Source organism: Canis aureus, chromosome 12 (genome assembly GCF_053574225.1).
Source record: "Canis aureus isolate CA01 chromosome 12, VMU_Caureus_v.1.0, whole genome shotgun sequence".
In the NCBI taxonomy this organism is placed as follows: domain Eukaryota; kingdom Metazoa; phylum Chordata; class Mammalia; order Carnivora; family Canidae; genus Canis; species Canis aureus.
In genome coordinates this window covers 15,966,398-15,990,402 of record NC_135622.1, presented here as the reverse complement: position 1 = coordinate 15,990,402, position 24,005 = coordinate 15,966,398, and the positions used below count along the sequence as shown (strand labels likewise).

At 51.4% G+C, this 24,005-nt stretch overlaps 1 protein-coding gene across 10 annotated transcripts in view; it reads left to right on the top strand.

Moving 5' to 3' along the window:
- Positions 1–18,321, top strand: part of DCTN1 (dynactin subunit 1) — a 31,022-nt gene extending 12,701 nt beyond the window's left edge. For 3 of the 10 annotated variants that reach the window (XM_077842957.1, XM_077842959.1, XM_077842952.1), the window contains exons 2-32: positions 1,330–1,575; positions 1,842–1,920; positions 2,121–2,155; positions 2,857–2,877; positions 5,257–5,274; positions 6,674–6,694; positions 7,910–8,101; positions 8,458–8,655; positions 8,798–9,002; positions 9,077–9,155; positions 9,260–9,419; positions 9,526–9,630; positions 9,805–9,996; positions 10,085–10,201; positions 10,448–10,600; positions 11,227–11,387; positions 11,494–11,662; positions 11,933–12,001; positions 12,214–12,276; positions 12,384–12,533; positions 12,696–12,857; positions 12,940–13,071; positions 13,288–13,413; positions 13,666–13,808; positions 14,074–14,240; positions 15,761–15,775; positions 15,967–16,100; positions 16,216–16,408; positions 16,649–16,728; positions 17,347–17,436; positions 17,851–18,321. In XM_077842957.1, the coding sequence (XP_077699083.1) occupies positions 1,348–1,575; positions 1,842–1,920; positions 2,121–2,155; positions 2,857–2,877; positions 5,257–5,274; positions 6,674–6,694; positions 7,910–8,101; positions 8,458–8,655; positions 8,798–9,002; positions 9,077–9,155; positions 9,260–9,419; positions 9,526–9,630; positions 9,805–9,996; positions 10,085–10,201; positions 10,448–10,600; positions 11,227–11,387; positions 11,494–11,662; positions 11,933–12,001; positions 12,214–12,276; positions 12,384–12,533; positions 12,696–12,857; positions 12,940–13,071; positions 13,288–13,413; positions 13,666–13,808; positions 14,074–14,240; positions 15,761–15,775; positions 15,967–16,100; positions 16,216–16,408; positions 16,649–16,728; positions 17,347–17,436; positions 17,851–17,988 (3,795 nt within the window). In that variant the 5' untranslated portion in view covers positions 1,330–1,347 and the 3' untranslated portion in view covers positions 17,989–18,321. Of the gene's footprint in view, positions 1–1,329; positions 1,576–1,841; positions 1,921–2,120; positions 2,156–2,856; positions 2,878–4,919; positions 5,275–6,673; positions 6,695–7,909; positions 8,102–8,457; positions 8,656–8,797; positions 9,003–9,076; positions 9,156–9,259; positions 9,420–9,525; positions 9,631–9,804; positions 9,997–10,084; positions 10,202–10,447; positions 10,601–11,226; positions 11,388–11,493; positions 11,663–11,932; positions 12,002–12,213; positions 12,277–12,383; positions 12,534–12,695; positions 12,858–12,939; positions 13,072–13,287; positions 13,414–13,665; positions 13,809–14,073; positions 14,241–15,760; positions 15,776–15,966; positions 16,101–16,215; positions 16,409–16,648; positions 16,729–17,346; positions 17,437–17,850 lie in introns of those variants that run through there. The other 7 variants (XM_077842955.1, XM_077842954.1, XM_077842953.1 and 4 more) reach the window with 7 other exon arrangements.
- The last annotated feature ends 5,684 nt before the right edge of the window (positions 18,322–24,005 follow it).

Below are 24,005 nucleotides of genomic sequence, written 5' to 3'. Positions count from 1 at the left end.
CTCTCGTGGTTGAGATCGAATCTGTACCCACTATTGTGTCCACCTGGTTCAGAGAGGCTTCTTAGGGTTGGGAGGTTGAGGGAATCACTTGAGTTTGAGGCTAGCCCTGGTATCACTGTCAGTTCTTTTTATCATCAGACCCATGAGAGCAACCCTGCTGTCCAGGTACAATTTGGGGTCCTGGAGCCCCTGGGAGCTATATCTTTATCTTCCTAGATGAGCTCTTTGGGGAAAGGATTCTGGGAGTGACAGGCTGGCAGGGCTCATTTCTGAAGCCAAGTGGGAGCATCAGAGGGAGCCCTGTGGAATCTTTCAAACCAGGAAGTCACTTTCTTATGCCTCATTCATCTGTTTGCTGCAAATCCCTTGGTTCATGTTGCTGCTATCGCTAAAAATGGCTTAGGTGTGATTTTCTTCTAAACCATGGCCCTCTTTGGAAACCTAATTTCATGTTGTGTCCTGTCATCACGGGTGTGTCAGAAACTGAGAAGTTCTGAAGGACAATGTTTAGTCTATTCCTTTGCCTTGTCCATCCATGGGGTGATAAGCCATCCATTTGGACCACTGGGCAGAGTTTAGGGGATAGTGCAGGTCAGGTCTGAGGTACCTGATTTACCTGGCCTTTGTTTTTCTTTTTATAGCAATACAGTGTGGGGGAAGGATCTCCAGAGCTTGGGGTAGAGTTGATAGGACAGGGCTCAGGCCAGGAAGAAGGGAATTATATGGTTGAACCGGCTGCAGAGAGGCATCTAAGAATGTCATGGTGGGTGTGTGGATGAGGTAGGGGCAGTCAGGTCTGGAAGGAGACACCATTGTGTGCCTTTGAAAGGGAGAAGCCTAAGAGAGCTATTTGACCACAGGGAAGACAGCAGTGGGGAGTGGAATAAGATTCTATGGGGTCACCCATGAATCACCTATCTTCTCAGCTTAGGCACCTGAGTCAAGGCACTGGGTTTTGAAGATCCTAGTCTCAATTGAGTTATTCCCTTGAGCTTCATTCCCCTCCTTAGGAGCAGTGCTCCAGAGGAAGAAGCCATGTGGTGACATTCACAGGTCTATCATTGAATTCTGATTTATTATAAAATTTAAATATAAACTCTTAAAAAATTCTAGCAGATTCCAGAGGAGTTCAGAAAAGTCTTAGAACATATCACTGGTATTTTTCAAAAGGGAATTTGGGGGTCCACTTTACCCTGAAAAAGGGGTTCAGGGAAGTGACTTCTTATCCTTTTTCAGTCCAGGATGCTGGCTGGGGCCTTTGGTGCGTGAGGATGACACCCTTGACCTGAGGCCTTTAACTGCGTATGTTTGCACGTGTCTTTCTTTCAGACACCCAGTGGCAGCAGAATGAGCTCAGAGACGAGCGCTCGGCCTTTGCGAGTGGGCTCCCGTGTGGAGGTGATTGGAAAAGGCCACCGAGGCACTGTGGCCTATGTTGGAGCCACACTCTTTGCCACTGGCAAATGGGTCGGTGTGATCCTGGATGAAGCAAAGGGCAAGAATGATGGAACTGTCCAAGGCAGGAAGTACTTCACTTGTGATGAAGGGCATGGCATCTTTGTGCGCCAATCCCAGGTACACACACACTGCTCTGAGTGTGTGCATGTACACATGCTCTGTTGCTTGTGCAGCTTTTTTGTGGGGCTCCCTTTTTTGGGCATGAGTATACGTCTCTGGTTGAGAGAGTGGGAGATACCGGGGGCGGGGGCTGGGGGGAGGAAAGATTGGAGATCATCCTTATGGAAGCTGCCCTGTACACCAGGCTTGCTTGGGGCATGGGGAGAAGCCCATGTTATAGCCATCCTTGATCTGGCTATACTGAGTCTGTTCTTTGGCCTCAGATCCAGGTATTTGAAGATGGAGCAGATACTACTTCCCCAGAGACACCCGATTCTTCTGCCTCAAAGGTCCTTAAAAGAGGTAACAGCCACCCAGTTAAGTTGCCTTCCCATATCCAGGAGTCCCTAGGACTTCTCCCCAGAATACAGGGCCACAGTGGTTCTTGAGATTTTTCCATCACTGCCATATTCCCTTGTCACATCTCTTCTACCCCACCATCGTGGCCTTTGCCCCCACCCCTCTATACAAACACACTCCTTGTTTCTGCTTGCTTTCTGCAGAGGGAACGGACTCAACTGCAAAGACCAGCAAACTGGTGAGTGGTTGGGGGTGGGAGTGGGGAGTAAGAGAGAGAAAGGGGAAGGAGAAAAAAGAGGGAGATCAGTGCTAGGTAGGTGGAAATAGTAGGTGAGTAAATGGAGTTAGCCTTCCAGTCTCCAGCCTCCCTGAGAAGGAAGCTTCCTGGGTATGAGTTGCTGCTTTAGGGGTAAAGGCAGTAGCAGGAAGAACTGTTAGGACCTAGAAGTTTAGGGTCAAATTGGGCTGATGCTAGGGGTGATAGGAAAGACAGGTCTGATCCTAGTAGTATTGTTGCTAACTTCCTACCTTTTGGTACCCAAGGGTACCGGGACCTAAAAGGTCAGAGGGTAGGGGTAAGGTGAGAGCTAGAAGAAGAAGGAGCTCTCTTGTTCACAAATGAATGGTAAGGAGCCAGGCCTGCTGTGGCCTGTTTTAGGCTGTATGCAGAGGGCCTGTCTAAATCTCTATTGCTGTGCGCAGGATGAGGGAGGTGTGGATTCAGATTTGCCAGCTTCTCTGGGCCAGGGTGGGGACATCCTGGAAGCTGGTCCTTGAGGGACCCTTCATCTCACTTACCCAGGAGTTGGCAGTGACCTGACTCACCTCTTTACCTGTGTGTGCCTGGGTTGGTCTTAACACCTCCACTTAGGATGTCTGGCCAGCTAACACACTGTGGTGTCTGTTCTCTAACTCTGCCCTTTCCTACTCCTCATGCAGCGGGGACTGAAGCCTAAGAAGGTGGTGTGTTTACTATTTGTGCCTGGGTGGGTGAGGGCTATGAGCCCCTCCCCAGCTGTCCTGCATGTCCTTGGGCTGCTGCATGCATGTTTGTGTGACCTTGGGGCTGGGATGGCCAGAGGAAATGGTGGCCTTGGCTTTCAGGGTTCCTTTGAGGGATGCAGGGACATCAGGCTCAGTGTCCAGGCTCAGGTGGCACTCATTAGAGATTACCCCTACACCTCCTTGTCCCCCTCCCTGCTACCTTAGGATTCGGAGTCACAGACTCCAAACCCTTGACTATAAATGTAAAGCAGCAGCATGGAGTTGGGCACTTGCTGAGTTATATTGAGTTTTCAGTCGTAGTTTTGAGGGCGGTGGGAGGAAACACTGGGAGGTTGAGAGTGGAGAAAATGCCAAATGAGAAGATTGGGTGGGAGGCAGGAGGCCAGGGAGCGGAGCATGGGAACAACAGTCCTGAGTTGGAAAGCCTGAGAATCTGTGTGCCTGACTCTGGGCGGGCGCTGCCATGGATACCCACTCTCACTCTGCTCCATCAGTCTTTGCACCTGCCTCTTCCTGCCTCTGGTGTTGTGCTCGAGGCCCACCTCCCACCCTTTGCAGCCTTCCATCAGCCATCATGGAGTGGGGCTCAACTGTGCCACCCCCAGACTCTTAAACTCTTAAGTCACTGCCATGACCACTTCCTCACACCAGCCCCTGCCTTGGGCCTGTGCCCAAGCTATCTCTGACCTGCATGTGAGTGTCTGACCTGTATGTACTGTGCCGTCTGTGTGGTTCTGTGATTTCCTTGTGGCTGGTTGTCTCAGGCCCTTCTGACCTGCATGGAAAGCTACTGGATTGGGGCAGTGGGTGGGCAGAGGAAAACATCTGGTTGTTGGGTCCTCACTTTGGAGTCTTGTCATGGAAGAGACCACATTCTGGTACTTGCTTTGAGGTCCTGGCTGGGGTGGGAGTGGGAATCAAAGAAGGAAAACAATGCTTGAAGGGATGCTGAACCCATTACAAGGGTATAGAAACTTGGTTTCTTTCCTCGATTATTGTCTCCTGGTTGGGGCACCCATCTTGCCTCAGGCCCCTGAATAGAGAAGAGCATGGACCTGCAGTCTGATCTCCATGGAGGAGTTCCTGCCACAGGCTGACCTGACCTTGAGTTGGGCCTGAGTTACGTCCAAATGCTGGGGTTTTGGCAACTGCCTGGGGAGATGTGGCAAAGCCCCGCCCAGGCGGCCTGGGTTGGGATACAGGGCCTCCTTTGCTCCTGGTGCAAAGTGCCAGTCAAGTAGTCAAATCCCCAGCCAGGTCTTCCTCTCCTAGTGGTTCTCTCACAGCAGCCCAGGGCCCTGAACTCACCCTGTGGGGGAACAGGGAGCTAAAACCAGAACAACAAAAAAGAAGGAACTTTGACGGGGGCCGGGCAGAAGAGAACCCAGATGTCCCTGCAGGGTGCCCAGTCTCTTCTGGAAGGTCTTTAGAGACAGGCTTTAACCTGCCTGCAACCAGGGGAGGTTTGGGAGAGGAGCCAAACACTGTCATTAGAGCTGCTGCTGAATGTTTCCCAGGGTTTCTTTGTGTGCCCCTCAGAGCGGATGGTGTCACAGGAAGTGTGTTCTGAGTGTGTGTGTGTGTGTGTGTGTGTGTGCCTGATAAGAGACCAGCTGTAAGGGCGTTGTCCCTCTATATAAGAGACAAGTGGAGTTGATGGGGCTGTGGCAGAGGGGATGTATGAGAGGCTGGAGCAGTGTGGCTCCATGGCCCTGCCCAGTCATGCCCTGGACCCAGAGAGTACCATTTCTGGGGTGGCCCCAGCCCAGTTTCTAGGAGCAGACCCTTGGGGATGGTGGGCGAAGGGATGGAAGGGAAGGGAGGAGTCAGACCTGTTCTATAGAGGAAGAAGCAGGGCGGGTTCTGCGTAGGACTTTGTCCAGTCATGTGGAGGAGGAGGAGCCAGCAGAGCCTGGCAGTTGCTAGGTGACCGAGGAGCAGTGGCTCCACCCCCAAGGATCAGAGGAGGGTGGGTGCATGACGTCAGGTGGAGCTGGTGCTGCGGCCACTGAGGCTGCCATCAGCCTTAGCTGGTGAACTGGGCCGGGCGCCTCTCCGGTGCCTGCCGGAGCCTGGCTGTCCCACTGCGCACCTGCAGGGCCTTCTGCGTCTGAGCTGCAGCCATTTGCGGGCGGGAAGCCTGCCGACCGGGAAGCTGAGGCTGCGTTGTTGGGATTTGATGCACTAATCTCCTGTCTCCGCCGCCTTTCCCTCTGTTCGGTCTCTTTCCCTCCCTCCCTTCGTCTGTCCATCCTCTGTGTGTTTGTCCATCCTCCTCTGTCCCTCCTTCTTTCCTCTCCTGGCTTTCTTTGATTTTCTGCAATGATGAGACAGGCACCGACAGCCCGAAAGGTACTCTTGCTTGCTCTGGTCCTGCTGCCGGGTTGCCAGGGCGATGGTGGCAGCAGGCTGCTGGGGTGGGGGTGGGGGCTGATTGACTTCATCTGTCTACCTGGTTGGGGGAGGAGGGTGGAGATGAAGGTAGGGGGCAGGGAGAGGTGTGTGTCACTGTCATGCCCCACACCCTGGGCATTTGCTCCCTGCTCTGGGCTCTGACTGAGTATATGTTCTGAGCCTTGTACCCAGTGGCCCCACCGTCTTGGGCTTCAGGCAGCTTTTGCTGCAAACTGACTCCGGGAGTTTCCTGTGAGAGGATGGGGGAAAGCAGGTCCCAGTGTCTTCATGCCTCTACTAGGCCTACCTCACCCTTACCCTTTGCTAGGATGCCTCTTGGTTTACTCCCTGCATCACTTCTTCACCACGGTTTGTATTAAGGGGCTTTTCCAGAGTGGGATGGGGGACCCTAGAATAGTTTTTGACCCACAGCTATAGAGGCTCAGCTCAGGGTAGGAGGGGTGGGGGTTGGTCTCCTTAGACTCCTAGAAGTAGGGTCCAACCCAAATCTGTTTTTTTCAGAGTTGTAAGATACTGGATAGCAGAAACGTAATTTGGAACTTGGGATTAATCATCTATTTGAGTTAGGGCACTAGTTTCTCTGTGCTTCTGCCCACCCCCATGTCCTTTCTTGCAGCTGGGTGGGGTTACTTTGCTGGGTGGGGTTACTTTGCTGAGCTCTGGCCTTCTGGTTAATGCAGTATTCATGGTCCTGACACCTGAGCCCTCTGCCCTAGGGATGAGAACTGCTGCAGGATCTGGTTCTGGGGAAGGGGGTAGGGTAGGGAGGATGGCAGTACTGTTTTGCTTGGGGGGCCCGATCCCCTCTGCTGGGGTCATATCACTCACTTCTGGGCTTCTAGCATCATTCTGGTCACATGGTATTTCTTGGGGGTCTTGTGTGGAGTCTGGCACTTGAAGGAGGGGGCTGACCTGGGGAAGTCCTTGGGAGTGGTGGGTGGGCGGAGCCTTTGGCTCTGGGCTGGAGCGCTAGAGGGACCTGTCTCTGGGGACCTCCACCAGCTGCTGCCTTTGGTCTCCTGTGGTTCAACCTAGGAGATGGGGATTTCTGGGATTTCCAGGGTGTTTGAAGAGGGGAGGTCTGCAAGGGTTGGGCATAAATCGGACAAGGAACCGATGGGAAATAGGAGTTCTGAGCTCCTGGAGTAGAAACAAGGTGATTCATGGGAGGGAAAGGGGATGGGGTGGGAATGGGATTGGGGGGGGGGGGCAGCTGACTGTAGCCCCATTCCTGGTACTTCTTCTGCTCTCATTGCTGTCCCTTCTGCTGTCTGTCTTTCTGCCATTATCCTTTCTTTCCTGACTACTTCTCCTCTGGCTCCTGTTGCCTGTCCAGACCACAACTCGGCGGCCCAAGGTGAGAAAAAAAAAAAAAAGGCCTTTGTACAAGCCACTGCTGTGTGTAGACACACATTTCAGGCATGTGCATGCGTGTGGGCATGTGTATGAGTAAGTTAAAGTTGGTCACAGTGCATCCTGGGTTCTCTTTTTCAGAGGAGTGAGGGGACTGAGGGTAGTGACAGGCCTGGGAAAATGACTTCTGGCCCTTAGGAGGTTGTCTGGGCCAGTAGCCTGAGTGCAGAAGAGAAATGAGAGTGGTTATGGTTAATCAGGGCTGGCTTTCTTGAAGAAGGGCATTTTGACTAGTTTTTTGATGTGAGAGTGGGGGTGGAAGTTGGAAGAAAGGTGAAGAAGAACTTGGCAGTGTCAATGTCAGGGCATACGGACTTGGGGGTATCTGTGGGTAGCATGTGATATCTGAGTGTCAGCCCATGAGGAGAGCTTCAGGGCTTGGTACTACTCCAAGCTCTGGGGCTTCAGGAGCTCCTGTGCTCCAGCCCCATGGGGGCCTGGGTAAATGTTGCCTGGTTAGAGACCCTTTGTCTTGGGGGAGGGAGATGACAGAAGGTTGGTTGTGCTGACCATGTTTCAAGGAGGAGCCTAGGAATACAACTTTTACTCTATCTCCTTGACCTGAAGGGTCCCTTAAAGCAGACCAAGGGAGGGAGAATCAGTTCAACTCCCAAGGAGTGCGATACAGCGCTTGGCACCCACACTTGTAGCCCAGCCTTCCCTGGGAACATGAAAGTTAGAGAACAAACTCCAGTTTGTTCTTTTGCTTTGGGAATGACACTGAGGCACTTTTTCCTCCTGGGGGAGGAGGGTACAGGCCCAGAACAATGATAGGACTGGGAATATCAAGAAATTGCTAGAATGATCACAACTGGGTCACCAAGAGGAGGTCTGGGGAGTAAGAGATTCTGCTCTGGGGGGATAGTGCCAGAGCTGGGAGGAATGTGGGGTCAATGCCAAGGGAGAAGCATTATAATCTTATGTCTCCTTCTATCACTTCCTCCCTCTCTTCTCTACCCGCCTCCTGCCTCCCCTCTCCTTTGTCACTATCTGTGATTGTGTCATTTTCTCTCTCCCCTTTACTCTGCTTTTTTGTTCTCACTGTACTTTGATAACTTTCTCACTGCCCTTTTCCTTCTCTGTCTCCTTCCCTTGGCCTATTCTCATATTCTTTCTCAACATCCCTATTCTTTTTCTGGCCTGCTTATCCTCGGAATAGCCCACCCGCCCAGCCAGTACTGGGGTGCCTGGGGCCAGTAGCTCCTTGGGCCCCTCTGGCTCAGCATCAGCAGGTGAGCTGAGCAGCAGTGAGCCCAGCACCCCGGCTCAGACTCCACTAGCAGCACCTATCATCCCCACACCAGCTCTCACCTCTCCTGGAGCAGCACCCCCACTGCCTTCTCCCTCCAAGGTAAGGACTAGGGTTGGAGTGAAGGAGATCCAAGAGGGGTGGCAGAGGGTAGGTGGCAGAGCTGTGACCCCAGGCAGGATCTTAAAAATTTTCCAGGGTTGGAGGAGACTCAGAACTTGGATCCAAAGGGTGGGGAATAGCATATGGTTCTGCCTTTTACTGAGCTACCCTTTTCTGCCCTTCTACCACATTTTCCCCTTATGTACTGGTCCTTTCTCAGATGTTTGTATGCCTCTTGCTTTTGACCCTGGGGCTGGAATGATGTTTGCATACATTCCTGTCCGTGCACTCAGGCTCAGCCTTGGTGGGGAGGAGGGGGGAGGCTGTGTACCTATCCAGGGGTCTGTCCTTTGCAGGAGGAGGAGGGGCTGAGAGCCCAGGTGCGGGACCTAGAGGAGAAACTGGAGACCCTGCGGTTGAAACGGGCAGAAGACAAGGCGAAGCTAAAAGAGCTGGAGAAACATAAGATCCAGCTGGAGCAGGTGCAGGAATGGAAGAGCAAAATGCAAGAACAGCAGGCGGACCTGCAGCGGCGCCTCAAAGAGGCGCGGAAGGTGGGACTTGGGGTGGAGAGGGGAGCTTGGGACCCAAGTCAGCACACCAGACACCAGAGGCTGGGGCTTGGGACATTCTGTGAGAAGGAGTGTATGAGGCACCTCTCTGCTTGCACTCCCACCAACCTCCACCCCTCTTCAGGAAGCCAAGGAGGCACTAGAGGCAAAAGAACGCTACATGGAGGAGATGGCTGACACTGCTGATGCCATCGAGATGGCCACTCTGGACAAGGAGATGGCTGAAGAGCGGGCTGAGTCCCTGCAGCAGGAGGTGGAGGCGTTGAAGGAACGTGTGGATGAGCTCACCACTGACTTAGAGATCCTCAAGGCTGAGATTGAGGAGAAGGGTAAGGGGCCAGGAGCTGCTGGGGGCCACATGGTGGGATTGGAACCATGTCTGAGTGTTTATGGTCTTCCCCAGGCTCAGACGGGGCAGCATCCAGTTACCAGCTCAAGCAGCTTGAGGAACAGAATGCTCGCCTGAAGGATGCCCTGGTGAGGTAGGGTCCCCTCCCTGCTTGGCTCTGAGGCTCACTCTCCTGTGTCTAGATGTATTAAAGCACCCATCGCCAGTGACTTGGACACTTCCTCTCTTCTCCCCCAGGATGCGGGATCTATCTTCCTCAGAGAAGCAGGAGCATGTGAAACTCCAGAAACTTATGGAAAAGAAGAACCAAGAGCTGGAGGTTGTGAGGCAGCAGCGGGAGCGTCTGCAGGAGGAGCTGAGCCAGGCAGAGAGCACCATCGATGAGCTCAAGGAGCAGGTCTGGGGAGTGTAGCCCTGGCTCAGAGGACCTCTCTTCCAAGGTTGATGTCTTCTCTTTCTAGGTACCTTTGAGTAGCCCTTCTTCTTCCCTCCCTGTAACACAGGTGGATGCTGCTCTGGGTGCTGAGGAGATGGTAGAGATGCTAACAGACCGGAACCTGAATCTAGAAGAGAAAGTGCGAGAGTTGAGAGAGACCGTGGGGGACTTGGTAAGAGAATAGACCCCTGACTTCCCACCCTGATGGAGGGTATTTGGAAGCCACTTGCTGAAAGAGGGACCGACATGAACCCTAACCCTTGAGCAGGGTGTGTGATGAATGGCCCCACCTGACCTGCTACCTTGACTGCCTTTCCTTTGCCCCTACTGCCTTGTGGCCTCCCAGGAAGCGATGAATGAGATGAATGATGAGCTGCAGGAGAATGCACGCGAGACAGAACTGGAGCTGCGGGAGCAGCTGGACATGGCAGGCGCACGGGTCCGGGAGGCCCAGAAGCGTGTGGAGGCGGCCCAGGAGACAGTCGCAGATTATCAGCAAACTATTAAGAAGTACCGCCAGCTGACCGCCCACCTTCAGGTACCATTGTGCCCCCTGCTGTCCAGTCATGATAACTGAGGGCTCCCTCATGACCCAGCTGTGCCTCATTGTTTGTCTTTGCTCACAGGATGTGAATCGGGAACTGACAAACCAGCAAGAAGCGTCTGTGGAGAGGCAGCAGCAGCCACCCCCAGAGACTTTTGACTTCAAAATCAAGTTTGCTGAGACTAAAGCTCATGCCAAGGTCAGAAAAGTGGATAGGCCAGAGAGTGGGGAGTGTTGGGGCACCCAGCCTGGGTGTGGCTGTAGGCTGATCTGGCATGGGGTTCTGGACTTCAGGTTGCTGGAGGAGGGGATGCTTTGCATGGTGGTCTGGAAGACTCCTGGCCTAGGCTTATCCCAGAAGCAAGGGACCTGGTAGAACAAGGCATGATAGTTCTGAGGTGCTCTCCCGCCTGGCTGAGAGCCCACCTACGTGTCCATCTCACAGGCAATTGAGATGGAATTGAGGCAGATGGAGGTGGCCCAGGCCAACCGGCACATGTCCCTGCTGACAGCCTTCATGCCCGATAGCTTCCTTCGGCCAGGTGGGGACCATGACTGCGTTCTGGTGCTGCTGCTCATGCCTCGTCTTATTTGCAAGGTATGGCCATCAATCTAATCACATGTTCAACAGGAATCTGTTGAACTTGCTGTGTACCAGGCCTGGAGGATGCTGCGTGAGAACAGTCAGCATCCTTGCTCGCAAAGTTTATGATGCAGTGGAGGAATATAGTCAACAGAGTTGGAGATGGATGTGTATTACAGATGGTGGGTTGTGAAGGGGAGGTGGCTTCTCAGAGACAGCACTATGGAGGTTCTGATTTAGATGGAAGAGTAGCACTGAAGGAATAACATTTGAACTGAGACCTAGAAGATGATTAGGAGCTAGTGGGGGATAACTGGCAGGATAGAATTCAGGTAAAAGAGTAGGAGGAGCAGTAGCTTTAAGGCAGGAAAGAGCTTGCTCCACTGGTTTACTACCCTTTTATCTCCACATCCTAAATCCTCACAACTGCCAGTAATCACATCATTATCCTTTCCCTAGGTGATACTCTGTGCCCATCTAAGCTGTTGCTGCTTTCCTCCTCCATGTGTGTCCATGTGCCACTCCCCCCTCCCCACTGCCACTGCCACGTAGTTGCTCAGTTTTGTGCTCTGTGTTCCCGAGTCTGTGTTCTCCATCCTCTGCTCTGAGCCCCAGAGGGGTGCTGGTGCTTCTTCCCACAGGCAGAGCTGATCCGGAAGCAGGCCCAGGAGAAGTTTGAACTAAGTGAAAACTGTTCAGAGCGGCCCGGGCTCCGAGGAGCTGCAGGGGAGCAGCTCAGCTTTGCTGCTGGGCTGGTGTACTCACTGAGTCTGTTGCAGGCCACACTCCACCGCTATGAGCAGTAAGTGATCCCTTGGCCCCATGCTCTAGGGCCACAGGGCCAAGAGTGGACAGATTGAGATTGCCTGGCAGGCCTTGGCCTCAGAGGACCCTTCTCTGGTCTCTAGTGCCCTGTCTCAGTGCAACGTGGACGTGTATAAGAAGGTCGGCAGCCTCTACCCTGAGATGAGTGCCCATGAGCGCTCCTTGGATTTCCTCATTGAGCTGCTACATAAGGATCAGCTGGACGAGACTGTCAATGTAGAGCCTCTCACCAAGGCCATCAAGTACTACCAGGTCTGGGACGAGAATTCAGGCTTGCAGCAGGGAGGGAAGGTTTCTCCTGCTGGGGCTGTTGCCAGAGTGGCCGAGGTTATATGTCCTAGGTTGGCTGCTTAAGGTGTGGCTCGCTCCTAAAGGAACTTGCATGAGGATGCAGCTCCTTGGGGTCTCAGATTCTCCTTAAACTTCTGGAATCCTATGATGACTGGGGCTTAAAATGCAGTCTGGGAAGAATCCTCCATCTTTCCAAGGCCTAAAGGCTGTCTCTTTGTCATTTCTCCTCAGCATCTGTATAGTATCCATCTTGCCGAACAGCCCGAAGACAGTACCATGCAGCTGGCTGACCACATTAAGGTGAGCTGTCTGGGCCAGTGGTTGAGCCTCCTGGAGAGATCAGAAATGGAGGACATCAGATCAAGAGATCTGGCCCTCATGGGGTCACATAAGACTGGAACGGGGTCAGACCAAGGAAGCCAGTCGGCAGAAGGTGGGGACTTATTAGAAATGGTGATGGGGCAGAAGGGCTCCCGCTGGGGGCTCAAAACTACGCGCATTTGTGCTTACAGTTTACTCAGAGTGCCCTGGACTGCATGAGCGTGGAGGTGGGGCGGCTGCGTGCCTTCTTGCAGGTGAGAGCACAGCCAGATCTCTTTTACCTCCTTTTCCGCATTAGTCCCCAGCTCCTCATTTCTGGCCCCAATGCTGTATTGTTCCCTGTTTCCTGTTACATGAGTAGGGTGGCCAGGAGGCTTCAGATATTGCCCTCCTGCTCCGGGACTTGGAAACATCGTGCAGTGACATCCGCCAGTTCTGCAAGAAGATCCGAAGGCGAATGCCAGGGACAGATGCTCCTGGAATCCCAGCTGCACTAGCCTTTGGACCACAGGTTTAGGGCAGCAAAGGGGGAAGGAGAGGAAGCTGAGTAGAACCAGGAGGGGCCTAGAGTGTTGAGATCTGGATCTGGTCAGGGAACAAGAATAGTTTTAAGGTAACTGGGAGCTGTAGCCTTGGACGCAGGGTGGGCTCCTGACTCTGGGCTGTCGCATAGGTGTCGGACACACTCCTCGACTGCAGGAAACACCTGACGTGGGTGGTGGCCGTGCTGCAGGAGGTGGCAGCTGCTGCTGCCCAGCTCATTGCCCCGCTGGCAGAGAATGAGGGACTGCCTGTGGCTGCCCTAGAGGAGTTGGCTTTCAAAGCAAGCGAGCAGGTGGGCCTGGACGGCTGGGCAGAGGTGGCAGTGGAGTTACGTGGCCAATGTGGGATTTTCACTGCTGCCCTTGTTCCTGCAGATCTATGGGACCCCCTCCAGCAGCCCCTATGAGTGTCTGCGCCAGTCAAGCAACATCCTCATTAGTACCATGAACAAATTGGCCACAGCCATGCAGGAGGGAGAGTATGATGCAGAGCGGCCCCCCAGCAAGGTAGGTAGGGAGGTCTTTGGAGGGGCTTGGGGATCCCAGAAGAGCAGGACTTACAGAGCTGTTGCTGGGAAGGGCTGGGAGGTGGGAGAAGGGAATCTGGAGAGCACCATCCTGCTTGGAAGGCAAGGCTTTCCCTATGCCTAGCTTTCTCTGGAAGGAACACATTGGTGACCTCCTCTCCCCACCCCTGCTTTCTACTCCCACCTGACCCCCTAGCCTCCCCCAGTTGAGCTGAGGGCTGCAGCCCTTCGTGCAGAGATCACCGATGCTGAAGGCCTGGGCTTGAAGCTTGAAGATCGAGAGACAGTTATCAAAGAATTGAAGAAGTCACTGAAAATCAAGGTGAGGCTGTAGGGTAGGCTCAGGATCTGGGGTGGGGGGAATAGGCAGTACTGCTGACGTACAGGACAGCGTCGAGTGTTGGGGATCTCCTGGGACTGAGACTGGTCGGGGGTTGAGGAGAAATGTGGCACCTGTGATCAGTGAGGGGAGCACTCATGGGCCTGTGGGAGCTTTCTAGCATCTGAGCTGTCCTGTGTCCCTGGGGCCCTTGAGAGGATATGAGGGAACTAGACACTCTCTGTCCTTGTCCAGGGGGAGGAGCTGAGTGAGGCCAATGTGCGACTAAGCCTCCTGGAGAAAAAGCTGGACAGTGCTGCCAAGGATGCAGACGAGCGCATCGAGAAAGTCCAGACTCGGCTGGAGGAGACCCAGGCACTGCTGCGGAAGAAGGAGAAGTCAGGCACCTTCGCTGGGCCCCTGCTTATTCCACCCCTCCTTCCTGCCAGCTGCTCTCCCTCCTAACCCCTCCCCCTACACTCTCCCCAGGGGAACAGATACCGTTTTCCTTCCTGACTGCCAGCCCCATTGTGTCACCCCAGCCAGAGCATGTGCTGCTCCTGGCTCCTCACCAAGCAGGGCCACTCCGAGGACCTGTCAGGATGAGAAGTGGAGTGGGGCCCTAGGGAAGGAACACTGCTCAGCCCAGATTCTCTTCCGCAGAGAGTTTGAGGAGACGATGGATGCACTCCAGGCTGACATTGACCAGCTAGAGGCAGAGAAGGCAGAGCTGAAGCAGCGGCTGAACAGCCAGTCAAAGCGCACGATAGAGGGGCTCCGGGGGCCCCCTCCCTCGGGAATCGCTACCCTGGTCTCTGGCATTGCTGGTGGTGAGTGCTGTGGGACAAGGCTTCCCTCCTGTCCTTGGCCCCTGTTGGACTTCTGCCCCCCTCTTAGTAGATGTTCAGCCAGGAATATATTTGCACAGTTTCACTCTATGGCAGCTTTTCACCAAGTTTTTACTTTTGAAGATATGCGCAGAGTCCCCCTGATCAAGATGGGGCATTACGAACTTGTCAATGGAGTTCAGAATTATGACAGACTCTAGTAGATGTCCCTTTTGGGTCTGCAGTCTGGCCTTCCTGTCCCATCCCTCTATCCCAGAGGGTCATCAGCCTGCAGCAGCTTGGGCTAAGCTGCTGTGTCCAGCCATGCCTGATGCCTGCTCTTGATTGCTGTTCTGCTTGTACTTTGTATTTCTCCCTGTTGAGTTCATGTGGCTTTACCATCTGGCGTGGTTGTCTCTCCCATTGTTGAATTCTCCCAGTTCCACTTGGGGCTTGCGTTCTCGCCTCTGCTTGGTCTCTAGTGTGGTCAGGGCTCCCTTTCTGGAGTTTTTCTGGTTCTGAGGCCCAGTCTTCCCAGTTTTCCTGGACCAAGGAGGTGGCTACTGCCATGTTAGTTCTTGTCTGCTCTATAGTCTTCTAGTTTCCTTCTTAGGTCTAGAAGACAGACTTCTTTTTTTTTTTTTTAATTTTTATTTATTTATGATAGTCACACACACACACAGAGAGAGAGAGAGAGGCAGAGGGAGAAGCAGGCTCCATGCACCGGGAGCCCGACGTGGGATTCGATCCCGGGTCTCCAGGATCACGCCCTGGGCCAAAGGCAGGCGCCAAACCGCTGCGCCACCCAGGGATCCCAAGAAGACAGACTTCTTGCCCTGAAGCCTTCAGGATCTCTAGAGTTCCCCTGCTATGCCCATCTTGTCAGTTGGCCTTACCTAGGATCTTATTCTCATCAGAGCCCCCCTTACTGGTGCCTCTTAATCTTGGGAGGTGACCAAGTACCTTGTTGGCTTTGGACTCCTGTGGTCCAGCTGGCTCCTGTTCCTTGGGGAGGATACTGGTTCTGATTCACAAAATCTTGCACCAAAAAAGAGCATCTTTTGCCTCAGAATGATGGGGAGCCTGAGGAACAGGCTGAACGTCCAGCTTCAGATTTGCTATTGCAGAACACTAAGGGTGTAGATGTCTCGGGGTCTCAGGAGCATTCCTTTGGCCTTTCTTTCTTGGAGATGGAGTGTGAGTCGGGGAGCAGGAACGCCTCCTGCCCCGAATGCTTCTTCCAGTGCACACCCCTGCTGCCAGCCACTCTTCCTTGCACTTCGCCCAGTCTCATGGCCTCGTTACCCTTCCTTATCTTTCTTTCACTCATATATGCTCTTCCCCCAGGTGCAGGGGACAAGGGCAGGGGGGCAGGGGCTTGTTAGAGAGAGGGGAAGCAATGATTTGAAAGGGTTTTCCTGTAGGTCATGTCCAGGTTTCCTCTGGTGTGGCACCTTGACACCCAAATTGTCTAACTCCTCTCTCCTCTTTTCCTGCTCCCCCATGGGCTATCCCGAGCACAGAAGAACAGCAGCGAGGTAGAGACTCGCCCTGGCGAGGGCATACCAGGGCTGTGGGGGGTGGGTCTGGGGGAGCAGGTTAAGACTCACCCCTTGGGAGCAACCAGGACCAGAGGTGGGAGTGGCTAACGAAAGGGGATGAGCAAGGATGGGGCCTATCTTCCACCCTCTCCACCTGGGGTTGATGACATTTGTTTTGGTACACACAGGAGGTGCCCCTGGGCAAGCTCCAGGATCTGTGCCAGGCCCTGGGCTGGTGAAGGACTCACCACTGCTGCTTCAGCAGATCTCTGCCATGAGGCTGCACATCTCCCAGCTCCAGCATGAGAATAGCATCCTCAAGGTGAGGGGGTCATAAGAAGGAGTGGGGTGAAGGTGGAGCCCACCTGCCCCATTAAGGGTAGATGGCGGGGCCTTCTGTTACCTCTTACCACCATTCCTCTTCTTCCCCCCCACAGGGAGCCCAGATGAAGGCATCTTTAGCAGCCCTGCCACCTCTGCATGTGGCAAAGCTCTCCCCCTCACCTCATGAAGGCCCTGACAGTGAGCTAGCAGCTGGTGCGCTGTATCGTAAGACCAGCCAACTGTTGGAGACTTTGAATCAACTGAGCACACACACCCACGTAGTAGATATCACTCGTACCAGCCCTGGTATGGACCCACCAACCCCTGAGATGAATAATGTATCCCCTCCCTTTGGCCCAGGGCTGTGACCCTTACCCAGGCAGCTGCCATATAGTAGAGGCTCTTTCTAGCATTGCTTTCTGGCCTTGGTGTTTAGTTTGCTTGATTCACCCACCAGAGGATCTAGTATCTGCACTCCTGACCCTTAATCCAGTACAGCTGCCTGCCTTGGCCTTGGTGGGCCTCACTAGCCTTCCTTCTCCACAGCTGCCAAGAGCCCATCGGCCCAACTCCTGGAGCAAGTGGCTCAGCTCAAGTCCTTAAGCGACACCATCGAGAAGCTCAAGGTTAGATCAGTCCCTGCCCTTTGTCAGTCTACAGAGTTTGCTTCATAACATTCCCTGCTGGAGCCCTTAGCACATTCATTTCCACAGACACTCCCAGAGTTCCTCTGGCCCCAGCCCTGTGCTAAACAGCACACTGGGGAGGAGGTGGAGGGCAAGGCAGGGTTCCTGCTTCAGAAGTTCACTGTCTTGGTGCAAACAGAAGACCGATTCTCACCAACAAAATAGGTGGAGCTAGGATTGTCTTTAGAGTGTAGGGTTCGGTGCTCGCTTCGGCAGCACATATACTAGAGTGTAGGGTTCGGTTACAACTTCTTCAGTGCTGAGATCACTGTTGGGGTAGAATGGTTGGGGGTGGCTTCCCAGAGGCCATAGAGTCTGAGATGGGCTTTAAGGGGTAAGTATCTAAAGTAAGGATGTGTGCTCACTTCAGCAGCACATATACTAAAATTGTAAAGTAAGGATGTGGGATATGGATGGGGTTGGAGGTGACAGCAAAAGTATGGTGACAGGACCAGGTTCCTGTTTCCCCCTGATCTTAGTGTCCTTGTGGAACCAGAAAGATTCTGGTCTTAGCTTGTGGAGGTCCGCTAAATGAACCCTTGTTCTACTCCTTGCCAGGATGAGGTCCTTAAGGAGACTGTATCTCAGCGCCCTGGAGCCACAGTCCCCACCGACTTTGCCACCTTCCCCTCATCAGCTTTCCTTAGGGTAAGAGGGAGCATGGGGAGGAGGATGGGCAGCATTGAAGCCTCTGGTGGGTCCTTCCCCTCTCCCCCAGGATATGAAGAGGCCTTTGGGGTCTCAGGTCCAACAACTGCACATGCTGAGTTAACTGGCCAAGTCTTACTTGTCAGCAACTCAAGAGTACTGTCCGTGTTTCCAGAAATTTCAGTATTTTAGCAGTTAAACATCTATGACCTTTGACACCAGGGGAGGCTCAAAATTCCCTTGTCAGACTATGTACCCCAATTCTGGTTTGGAATACATGGTCACCATAGTCTGCGGGCCCCAAAGTCTGTCTCACAGGGGGTGCCTTGGTCTCAGTGCGCAGGATCCCTGTCAGTGGCACACAGCTCAGGTGAGCCTCTGACCCGGGGACTTCTTCCCCTTGCTAACTCCCAGGCCAAGGAGGAGCAGCAAGATGACACTGTCTACATGGGCAAAGTGACCTTCTCGTGTGCAGCTGGCCTTGGACAGCGACACCGGCTGGTGCTGACCCAGGAGCAGCTGCACCAGCTTCATGGTCGCCTCATCTCCTAAGTGCTCATCCCACCCACTTCTACCCTCAGCCCTGCTGGTGCCACTCTGCCTGCTGCACAGCCCTGTCAGCTAGTCCCCATGGTAGAGCTGTGTGTGAACAGCTGTTCTTGCCCTGTTCAGCTTTGCCTCCACCTGTCATGCCCTGTCCCTGCCCCATTCACTTGGGTTCCCCTGTTTCCATTCCTTGGCCTCCAGAATTTGCTGTTCAGCTGCTCCCTCCTTCCTGGGGGGCCTCAGGGCATGTGGGGGGTAGGCTGAGACCCACCACCAAAGGTTCAGTGAGGTCCCCCTGATAGAGGACTTCACCCCTTGATTAAAGCAACTTCTGCTTCAGTGGTTTCTGTGTGGTGTTGGGAGTGGGACTTGGGCCTTTTGGCTCAGAGCAGGAGTGCAGGAGAAGGGATTCTGAAGAGGCTTTGGCTGTGCCAAATTTGAGGGACTCTCTCTGTAGAGACTAGTAGAATGGTGTGCCCCTCACATTCACGTGCAATAAGTTAGTGTGAACAAGAGGGAAAGGGCTAGACCAGGGGCCTGTCACCTAAATTCATTTATGGAATTAGGTGAGATAGGACTTGGGTTCAGCCACCCTACCTCCATGTGTTTGTCAACCAATTCCCACTGACAGTAGAAGGACCATTCCAGAATGTGCAGTGGGCCATGTTATTCCTCGCTTTAAATCCTGAAATGGTTCTTCCAACTAAAATTTAACATTTGGATGAGGTGTACGGTCTTAATTCAGGTTACTTAGAACACTGAACCTGAGGCCAAGCTGAAGTGCTAGTGCTTTATGGTAGTTGCAGTCCCAAAGCATGGCAAGTGAGGGAAAGGAAGGAGGGAAACTAGGCAGGAAAGGAGAAACAAAGTTGGTTTTAATGAGTTGCCCACTGCTTCACCAAGACACAGCTAGCCACCTGCCTATGTGTGCCATCCCTGGATAGGAAACCAGAACACCATACCTAGCTGGAATGTTACACTGGGGTCGGTGGAGGGACAGAGACCAGATTGCCCTGCTCTCCCTCCTGTCTTCTGTCTCTGGTTGCTCCAGGTTTGCCCTCCCTCACTTGCTGGGATTTATTTCTTGGCTATTGGGAAAGCCAGATCCCATGCCCTGCAGTGCCCCAAGGCCTGAAGTAGTACAGTAAACAGAAGGGTACTGGCCTACAGGACTTGGTCAAGGCAGAGCAAGCAACTGAGGGCCTGGAAATCAGGTGAGGCCACAAGTCACCTGAGGAAAGTGTCCAGGCAGTGGGGAGGCCAGAGCCCTGGGCAGTACTAAGTGTAAAAGAGCCCAAGGGAGCATCTGTTGGAGCAGAGGCCTCCAGAGGAAGTGTCAGGCCGAGGAGGAGAGATTCAGGGGAGATAGCAGCCTTCAATACAGCTCAGAGGCAATGTGGCTGTGTTGTAGAAATGCCTGATTCTCAAATGCCTTGTGAGCTGACCAGAGCAGTCTCAGTGGGATAGAAGGAGCAGAAACTGGGTCATGGTGGCAAGAAAGGGGAGAGCGCAGCATGTGTGCACTGTGTCCCAGTGTTCAATCATGGAAGCTGGGTGGCCAGTGGATGGCAGACAGCTGATGCAAGCAGCCTTGCCTGCAGATGACAGTGGGAGCTGCACATGAGGTCCAAGAGGTTTCTGGAAACTTGGATGTGATAAGGGGAGAGAGCCCTAGTGAGGCACTCTACCAAGGATGGGGCATAGCATGGGAATAGCCTCCTTTGATCCATCCACTCAATTGCCAGTTGTGACATGAGAACCAAGCAGACTGGCTGGCAATTGGCATGCTCATGGTATGAGCAGTCCCAATCTTATCAGCTAGTAACCCCTCTCTTCTGGGGGTTCTTGGGCAGATTGCCAGAGTCAACAGCACCTTCCCCAACTTGGCAGCAGCTTTGTGAAGTAAGAATAAGGCTCATATCCTGCTTCTTCTGCTTTAAGCTATGTGAATTTGGGCAAGTTGCTTAATCTCTGGTCTTCAGTTTTGGTATTTGTACCCAGGTCAATAGCACCTTCCTCAGGTGGTATTCCTTTCACAGGTAATCTTCAGGGGAAGAGTAAATGAGCTAACATGCTTGACACAGGCACTCAATCAGAAAGGGTACTTGGGAGAGGCTGATACTGAATAAATGAAATAACACACAAGCAGCCATATTCCCAAGACGTATGTTTATGATGCAAATAATTCTATTTTGGGTCCCAAAGGAGATGCAGTCCTTGGTGCTCCAGCTTTCAGCTTGTTTTTGTAGGCAGTTACCATCTGACTTCCTATCATCCAGGTACTGTTTCCTCTGCCTCCTAGCAGGCCAAGGCTGAGGGAGAGTCCAAGCTTTGTAGCATTCTGAATCTTCTTGCTTAGTTCCCATTTCCTGTGTTACCCCATAGTGGGGAGCAGGAGTGGAGGCAGGCCAGAGAACTGAGTCTCTGCTGGCTAATCCTGGGAAACAATTGTGTCCTCCCCAGCCTTGGGGCTGCAAGTGAAACAAGCATAAGCACGTGTGCGCAACAGCTCAAGGTGCTCAGTCCAGGAAGCTTTGCAGGTTGGAATACCTTGACCCCTGTCCAATGGGCCCAGGGCACCTGGGGAACATGGATTTGAAGGTGAGGGCTCCTCCTGCCTCCCTGTGCTGTTATGCTCCTCTGCTCTGTGTATGTTGAGAACCATGTTCGCCCTGGTTTCTTTCATCTCTACCATGTGTGCCAGCTGAAATAGGCATGGCTGCTCCCAGGGACACATGGCCACTATAGCTGAGGCACTCAGAGGGGCGGCCTGGGATGTTTGACCTCCATTCCTCTCCAGAAGCCTGGGGAGTTTGGGAGTGAGGCCTGGACTCCTCTTGCTCAAATAACCAGTATCAGAGTAAATATATGTCTGTCATCCTGTGTTTTGTTACTTTTTATCCTGGGAAATTTCAACATTCAAAAGAAGAGAGTAGGGTGTAATGAATCTTCATTTGCCTATATTTACCATTTCATGACTTACCTGATTTCCTCTACCCCTTTGCTCTCCTTTCCCTCCAGATTATTTTGAAGCAGATCCCAGGCATCATCATTTCATTTCTTTTTTTTTTTTCATCATTTCATTTCAAAGTATTTTAGTATCTCTAAAAGATAGTGCTTTTAAACTATAATACCAGTATCGCACCTAAAAATTTTTAATTAATCAAATATCCAGTGTTCAGAGTTCCCTGATTGTCTCATAAATATTTTGTTTTACAGCTTGGGTACTTGTAGTCCCTTATTCTAAATTATCATTATTGCATGAATGCAACATGTGTTTTATATGTATATGCCTTAAACTTTATTTTTAATGCCAGCAATTTATATATGATTTCTTTATATATATTATCTATAAATATATAATCATCTTGAAAATACAAAAAACAACAACATGGAGGAAGATTGAGAGCATAGGTTCCCAATACTTAGTCACTAATGATTGTAGAAATTTTCCTTTTAGTGTTTTTTTTTTTTTAAGATTTTCTTTCTTTATTCATGAGAGACACACACACAGAGGCAGAGACACAGGCAGAGGGAGAAGTAGGCTCCCGTGGGGAGCCCGATGCAGGGTTCGATCCCAGGACCCCCGGGCATGATCTGATCCGAAGGCAGACACTCAACCACTGAGCCACCCAGTGTCCCCTTTTAGTGTTTTCTATTTAAAACTTTAAAAATGCTCTGCTGCCACTCTGCAAGCATAGAGCTGCCGGATGGGGAGTACAATGAAAACAAAAAATGGGCCCAAAGTTAGGAAGAGATAAAGGAGGGAAATCAAGAGAGAATATATTTCGAAACTAAATGTAAGCATTTCCTTCATTCAGATTGCAAGCATCAGTCTTCACTTGGGCTGCTATAGCAAAATACCATAAACTGGGTGACCTATCAACAACAAAAATTTGTATCTCACAGTTCTGAAGCTGGAAGTCTGAGAGCAGGGTACCAGCATGGTCATGTTCTGGAGAGGGTGTTCTTCTGGTCTTAGGCAGCTGACATGTTGGATCCTCACATGGCAGAGAGAGAGTAAGTGACTTCTCTGGCCTCCTAGAAATGGACTACTCCTCTTGGGCAGCCCGGGTGGCTCAGCGGTTTAGCACCGCCTTCAGCCCAGGGTGTGATCCTGGAGACCCGAACGAGTCCCACGTTGGGCTCCCTGTGTGGAGCCTGCTCCTCAGTCTGCCTGTGTTTCTGTCTCTGCCTCTGTCTCTCTGTGTGTCTCTCATGAATTAATAAAATCTTAAAAAAGAAAAAAAATGTTCACAGAAAGGGGCCAGATACCCAGGCAGCATGGCAACATGGGTATTCATCATGAGCTAAGTGGTTTCAACCTCTTTGCTCCACAGGTCAGGTTAGAAACTCTAAACCTGCCAGTGATTAAACGATGGGGCAAATACCAAGTAAAGCTTTGCTTCACATATAGCAACAGGATGGAGTTACAAGAAAACACTAGTTCAAGGGCAGCCCCTTGAACTTCCTTTATCTAAGCCATACCTACAAGTCAAAGATGTGCTTCTCAACAAATAGAAAATAGTGGAGACGTCACTGACACAGCCTTTTCCCATAGGAAGGGACATGTGAATGCACGAGAGGGTGATGGAGCTGCAGTCAGCACTAGATGAGGTGAAGAAGGGTAGAGAAGAGCGCAGAGGGAAGATAGCTTTCTCCATCCCTATCCCTGCCCAAATTTTGGATTTATAAACACTCAGGCTAATCTATCCATTTTCAGAGAATTGGCTTAGGGGAGAAGGAACTGCAAGGATTTCTTGTCCCCTGAAATTGCTAAATAAGACTTCACAAAGATGTGCACAAGGATCATGAGATAAATAAATCGAATTTAAAAGGTGGAGAAGAATTTTACAGACTTTAGAGGTCATTTCTCTCTGGCCTGCTGAGTCTTCACAGTAAGCCTCACTATTCCTGCCTTGTCAATAAGCAGGAGACATAGCAAGTAACATTAAAGGGAATGACATAAACCAGCTTGCACACCATGGGAAAGTTAAGAAAAAGACTGTCCAGGAGTTTTAGTTGTGAGACAGAAGGGATTTCCAATTTAGTGATTTGTGTCCCCAGGGTCATGGGGCATTGTTTTTAATTTTTCACATTTTATTCCTGGTATTAGCAGCTTAAGAAAGTAGAGTTTTCCTAATTACTGATTTATAATGCTTATAAACAGCACACGAAACACTCAATTTCACAATAGTAACATTCACTGATCTCTTTAAATGCAATTTCAATCCTTATTTTAAGCTCAGTGCAATAATAATATATAGTATAGCTAAAAACACACAAAATATATATCTTGAGCTACAGGAAGATGAGGAAGTGGTTTCCATAGCCATATTTGATTTTAATCAAGTACACATTTCCACAATGAACAAGTACCAACAAATATGTTGATAAAATACTACCCCAAATGTTTATTCTGCCATCAATTTTTTAAGCAGTTCCATTCCAACTACTACTAAAAATATGTTTTAGAAGCTTTAATCTGATTTGGGAAAATGATTCTACAACTTAACAAATAGTATGTATGAGCCCCAAAGCTTTTAAGTCAAAAAAGCCTTGCAAGACAAGCATTCATGAGAAGTTTAGTTTCTCCAAAAAATCACTAACTGAAGAGGAAAGCAAATTATCTTTTAAGACCTAAACATTTTTACAAAAAACTATATTCCTTTTATTTTTTAAAGATTTTTATTTATTCATGAGAGACACACACGGGGCTGGGGGCAGGGCAGAGACACAGGCAGAGGGAGAAGTAGGCTCCATGCAGGGAACCTGATGTGCGACTCAATCCCAGAACTCCAGTATCACACCCTGAGACAAAGGCAGATGCTCAACCGCAGAGCCACCCAGACGTCCCAAAAAACTATATTCCAATATCATCTTTGACTTGACAGAAACAAAACCAGCTCATTATCTTTATATAATTTTTTTTAATTTCAGTTAAGATACGGTGTGATATTAGTTTCAGGTGTACAATACAGTGATTCGAAAATATACTCTCTTTAATAATCTTAGATTACTGT